The following is a 6,000-nucleotide window of genomic DNA, read 5'->3' as shown; positions in this document are numbered from 1 at the left end:
AGAAGGCAGAGCGGCTGGACAAGCCAGGTGGATGAGCGGCATCTCAGGGAGAAACAGACCGTGGCCTTCGCGACAACCGGCTGTGAATCTCAGAGCACAGAGGAGGACACGCTCTCGAGCTGGGCATCTTGGAGCGGAGCCCCACGGCCGGGGAAGCCCGCCTCCGGGCCAGCCCTGCTCCTTGGGTGCCATCCGATGCAGGGTGTCGAGGACTGAGCTGGGCCCGGCCCCAGGCCCGGTGGGCGCGGGGGAGACAGGGAAGAGGCTAGCCCTCAGGGCTCAACGGGGGCTCGCGCCGGGAGGCCGAGGCCGGAGGACCGCTTGAGCTCGGGGTTTGAGACCGGTCTGGGCAACTTGGGGCGATCCCGTCTCTACCGTAAATCGAAAAGCCAGCCCGGAGTGGGGGCACGCGCCCGTAGTCCCAGCTACCCGGCAGGCGGAGACGGGAGGATCCCGAGCCCAGGAAGTCGAGGCTGCGGCGAGCAGTGATCGTGCCACTGACCTACGGCCTGGGTGACACTGCGAGACCCTGGTTCAGAAGAGAGAAAAGAAATTATTTTTTAAAAGTGGGCTCGCCTCACCAGACCTCCGACACCAAGGTAACAGCACGTCCGCAGGCGGCGGAGCTCAAGTCCCGCCGCCGATTAACTTCGCCCCCGGAAGTACCGCCTGCCGGTGCTCACTTCCGCCAACCCCAGCGTCTGCACGCCTCGCGAGAACTGGAAGCGCCTATGTGACCGGGGCTAAGCGGAAGTCGGGCCTCTTTTTCGTGGCGCCCGGGAGTCCGTCAGCTGCTTCAAGATGAAGGTAGGCGGTGGTGGCGGGTGTTGTACTACGCCTGGGGAACGTGCATCGGGTGCCAGAACGCGACGTTGCCACAGTCCCGGCACTCCAAGACCCCGGCTGTAGGTGGAGAAGGGTCTGAAGCAGGGGAAACACTAGTCCGCCTGGGGCCGGCGCGCCTGAGTCGAGCGGATGGCGGACGATTGCGGCTGGAGCCGCGCCGGGCCGGGCGCGCCATGGCAGCGTCCTCGCGCCCAGCCGGGACGGATGCGGGCGCGCTGCCCAGTCCTGCGGTGGGTCTGCCGCGCGGCTCTTGACCCTGGCTGCTGGGAGGCTGAATATCTCCTTCCCGGCCACCGGCTGCCAGAAACTCATCGAGGTGGACGATGAACGCAAGCTCCGTAGCTTCTACGAGAAGCGCATGGCCACGGAAGTTGCCGCGGACTCCCTGGGTGACGAGTGGAAGGTAGCAGCGGCGGGGGTCGGGTTGTCGCTGCTCTTCAGGGGACAGCGGGAAGCGCCGTTGGCAGTTGGCATTTGCAGTGGGGTTCGGGCCCCGAGTTCTGCCTTCCGGCCGTGGGAAGTTCCTCTGAAGGCCGCTTTGTACAGGGCTGTCCCTGGAAAGGCCGCGCGGGGAAAGCTCGAAAACACACGTACGGTTTCCAGGAACGTAGCTCTTGGCTGCATCCTGAGCTCGGCAGATGTCAGCAGTCAGCTTTTTTATTCTTGCTTTCTTTGAGTCCCCGTCTCCCTCTGTCGACCGGGCTGGAGGGCAGTGGCACGCTCACGGCCACCGCAGCCTTGGTCTGCTGGGCTCGGGTGATCCTTCCGCCTCAGCCTTCCAAGTAGCTGGAACTACAGGCGTGCGCCCCCATGCCCGGCTAGTTATTTGATTCATTGTAGAGGCAGGTCTTGCCAAGTTGCCCGGGCTGGTCTAGAGCCCTGGGCTCAGGCAATCCTCTGGTCTCTGCCTCCCAAAGTGCTGGGGTGACAGGTGTGAGCCGCCGCACCGACAGGCTGTGTTGTTAGTCACTCCCCAGAGAGTTAGGTGAAAGTGCCAGGAAGGGTGACTTTTGATTGTTGCTTTTTGATGTGTGGGTTTCCTGGAATGCTTTTCTCATGAAAGGTAAGTGAGAAAGGGGGCTTGGATGAAAGACGTTGAACTTGGCAAACTGGCAAGGAGAGCATGGTGACGAGAGAAAAATATTCGTTAAGCTCAGTTTGGTATTAGCTATACTCCCTCGAATGGCGATGGGGTTCATAAGGCCGCAGTCCTGTACTGTGTAAACTCAGAATAGAAATACTAACAAATCTTCCTTTGTTGCAGGGTTACGTGGTCCGAATCAGTGGCGGGAACGATAAACAAGGTTTCCCCATGAAGCAGGGTGTCTTGACCCATGGCCGTGTCCGCCTGCTGCTGAGTAAGGGGCATTCCTGTTATAGACCAAGGAGAACTGGAGAAAGAAAGCGCAAATCTGTCCGGGGTTGCATTGTGGATGCCAATCTGAGCGTTCTCAACTTGGTTATTGTAAAAAAAGGTGAGGGTTAAAGTTCAACGTTGTTGAAATCGACTGAAAGCAGCTCCTCCAAATGCTTGTCCATTTGCGGAATCCACACTTTGACCAATGGACTTGCTGCTTTACCATCAATTCAACACAAACATTTTAATTTAGAATTCTAATTGCAAGAAATTTGTTGAATTGAAATACCTTTGTTCATTTGTCTCGGAAGGAGAGAAGGATATTCCTGGACTGACTGACACCACGGTGCCTCGTCGACTGGGGCCCAAAAGGGCTAGCAGGATCCGCAAACTCTTCAATCTCTCTAAAGAAGATGATGTCCGCCAGTATGTTGTAAGAAAGCCCCTAAACAAAGAAGGTAGGAGGGACTATGCAATATTGGGCTTGCTTAATTTTAGTCATTTGTTGCTAGCATTGCGTGTGCATATTAGAAAATAAATCTGTCCCATTGGAACATTAGCACTGTTTACCTAGTCTTGAGTTTTGTTTTTGTTTTGTGTTTTTTTTTGAGTTGGAGTCTCACTCTGTCACCCAGACTGGAGTGCAGTGGCCGCTCCCAGCCACCGCAGCCTCGCCTGCTGGGCTCCGGCGATCCTTCCGCCTCAGCCTTCCGAGTAGCTGGAATTACAGGCGCGCACTACCACACCCAGCTAATTTTTTTTTTTGATTTATTGTAGAGATGAGGTCTCGCCAAGTTGCCCGGGCGGGTCTCGAACCCGCGGGCTCAGGCAATCCACTCACCTCAGCCTCCCAAAGGCGCGGGATTACAGGCTGAGCCACCGAGCCCGGCTTAGTCTTGAGTTTTTAGGAAGATACGGGGAGATACCCAGCTGGTATTAAATCTTTGAATATCATCTGGCGCCCCATGCGTAGTGATGAAACTATGAGTCATTGATGTATACATTTATGCAAAGGTAATTTACCAGACTTAAGTTCATTGCTATTGGGTTTGGGAGTCACATGATAGAGAATTGTGGGACTGATCTGATCATTGCGCTTTTCGAATTTTCATTTCAGAGGGCTAAATTACCATATTTTGGCTTAGAAAAGAAATGCATGCTTCATCTACTAAAACTGCTTTAATTTGTGGCCCTGTTCCTCATCTGGGATAGGGATAACGATAGTAAGAGCTGTGAGAATTTGAAGTTAGAAGAACGTTACCCAAAATATTAGAGAGCAGGTGTTTGGGGTTTTGGTGTTTTGCCTTTTAAGAATTTATATTCGTATGTTGCTTATTGAGCAACATAAACATCACTGGGTGAGGTTTACAGCTAACAGTTCTGTAGTGGAATGTATGAGTAGTTGGTTTTAAATAAATAGCATGTCAGCTTAGGCCGGGTTTTCCTGACAAGATGTGAAAGAATTTAGATTTTGGTTTTCAGGACTGGTATTACATACTGTGGCGTATAGTATATGCTCATTAAGTTGCTTGTTGGCAAATATTTGCACATCTGCTACGTGCCAGGTACTATTTCAGGTGCTGAGGATTTGAGAAATTCTTACCTCATGAAAGCTGCATTGCAAAAAATGTCACTGGCATTTTCGCATCATCACACCTGGATATACAATCAGGGTAACAAAAGTTTGGTCTGTTTGACAGGTGTTTCTAAGATCCGTCTTGTCTAGCGGAAGTGGTTTATTCAGCATCTTACCAGAACTTGAACAACTGAGCGTTTAATATTACAATATTTATCTGAATTATTAACTGACACACAGTGTCCATAAACTAAAGTGAATACATGTGGAAAAGGGCTTATGCTTCAAAGCAGATCTGTAATCCATAATCAGTTTTGGAGTACAAATCAGAATGGCTAAAAATATGGACATGCCACATTGTGAGGTTAGTGGTGGTGGCCCCTAAGTGACAGGAACTGTCATGGGAAATACAGGTGCAGGCATAAATCAGGCCTGTACTTCAAAGCGTGGCAGGAGGATGCAGATGGTGCTTTATGTCGTTTCCCGTTTTCGTCATTTTAAAAATGATGCTACTGTGCTTTTGTAAAACACGTGACGTTAGCCTGGATAATTTTCAGGAATTCAGTTTTCCTTATATTTTGACAATAATTAGGCTTTATGGATTTTTCACAGTATTGAAGCCATTTTTTAGATGTTTTCTTTAAAAGGCCTCATAAGTTTTTATAGATGCTATTGACAGGATTACCCTACATCTATCTATTTATGATGGTGTTCTTGGTTTTGAGTTGGGGTCTCACTCTGTCACCCAGGCTGGTCTCAAACTCCTGGGTCCAAGTAGTCTTACTGCCTCAGCCTCCCAAAAGTTGGGATTACAGGCATGAGCCGCCACACCCAGCCTGTTTCTAAAGTGCGGATGTGGATCTTAATGAACTAGGGCATTATTGTAAATGATTCATTTGATAATTTTTAGGTAAGAAACCTAGGACCAAAGCACCCAAGATTCAGCGACTTGTCACTCCGCGTGTCCTGCAACACAAACGCCGGCGTATTGCTCTGAAGAAACAGCGTACTAAGAAAAATAAGGAAGAGGCTGCAGAATATGCTAAACTTTTGGCCAAGAGAATGAAGGTGAGACTAAGGTGACAGTGGGGAGGAGGGAGGCAGCCCTTGCCGTGGTTTGCATCTTTAACCCAGACCTTAACATGCTTTTTTTGTTTTCCTTAGGAGGCCAAAGAAAAACGCCAGGAGCAGATTGCCAAGAGGCGCAGGCTGTCCTCTCTGCGAGCTTCTACTTCCAAGTCTGAGTCTAGTCAAAAATGAGATTTTCTTGAGTAACAAATAAATAAGATCAGAACCTCATGCCTTTATTGACTTTTTATTGCTGTAAAATGATATCTATGGAGAGAAGGTCATAAAAATGGGGGCATATAAGCCGGGCTCGGTGGCTCAGCCTGTAATCCCGTGCTTTGGGAGGCTGAGGTGAGTGAATTGCCTGAGCCTGCGGGTTCGAGACCCGCCTGGGCAACTTAGCAAGACCTCATGTCTACAACAAATCAAAAACTGAGCCGGGTGTGGTAGCACGCCCGTAATTCCAGCTACTTGGAAGGCTGAGGCGGAAGGAGCCCAGCAGGTGGAGGCTGCGGTGGCCGGGAGCGGCCACTGCACTCCAGCCTGAGCAAGAGTGAGACTCCAACTCAAAAAAAGAAAATGGGGCATATATACAGCAATTCGCTGTTGGACAAGATTGGACTAAGGATTCTGTGGCAGTCAGGATAGAGTTTTTCATATAAAGACATCTGTCTGCCTCTTCAGAAAGACATGGGACGATGTAGGGGAAATGAACGACTTAAGACTTCCAATCATTCATACAGTTTATTTTGAGAAATAGAGCTTTTAAAAACATTTGTACACAATTTAATACATGAAAAGTGCCTTTGTGAAGATGGACATTTATCACTTTTTTAAAAGGATGACTGGTTAAGGCATAGTTTTAATGGATACCATTTTTAAACACTTCAAAACTTTTTAAACCAGTGCAAGTTTATTCTAGTAACAAAGCTTTTCAACTCCAGTGAATTATTTGTGCTTTGATGTGATTTTATACACTGAAAAGGAGTTGACTCAGGCACTCTTGCATCAGTGAAAAATGTACAAAGACAGTATATTTTTTCTCTTGTACCATGGCTTCTGTAGTAACCACAGCCTGTAACATTAACGATATTAGGATCATTAAAGGAAGGCACATAAGGCTGAAGTGGTGCAATCTGCGATCTCCTTACTT

The 6,000-nt window shown here is 49.4% G+C and overlaps 1 protein-coding gene across 2 annotated transcripts in view; it reads left to right on the top strand.

Moving 5' to 3' along the window:
• RPS6 (ribosomal protein S6) overlaps positions 1-5,078 on the top strand; it is a 33,504-nt gene extending 28,426 nt beyond the window's left edge. The window contains exons 1-6 of one of the 2 annotated variants that reach the window (XM_021718873.1): positions 757-807; positions 1,117-1,249; positions 2,111-2,321; positions 2,515-2,661; positions 4,690-4,847; positions 4,944-5,078. In XM_021718873.1, coding sequence (XP_021574548.1) covers positions 1,205-1,249; positions 2,111-2,321; positions 2,515-2,661; positions 4,690-4,847; positions 4,944-5,039 — 657 coding nt within the window. In that variant the 5' untranslated portion in view covers positions 757-807; positions 1,117-1,204 and the 3' untranslated portion in view covers positions 5,040-5,078. Of the gene's footprint in view, positions 1-756; positions 808-1,116; positions 1,250-2,110; positions 2,322-2,514; positions 2,662-4,689; positions 4,848-4,943 lie in introns of those variants that run through there. The other variant, XM_021718872.1, reaches the window with a different exon arrangement.
• Positions 5,079-6,000: the final 922 nt, after the last annotated feature.

The sequence above is a fragment of the Carlito syrichta genome, unplaced genomic scaffold (genome assembly GCF_000164805.1).
Source record: "Carlito syrichta isolate Samal-C Ts95f unplaced genomic scaffold, Tarsius_syrichta-2.0.1 Scaffold113135, whole genome shotgun sequence".
In the NCBI taxonomy this organism is placed as follows: Eukaryota; Metazoa; Chordata; class Mammalia; order Primates; family Tarsiidae; genus Carlito; species Carlito syrichta.
This window is presented reverse-complemented; position numbering and strand designations above follow the sequence as displayed.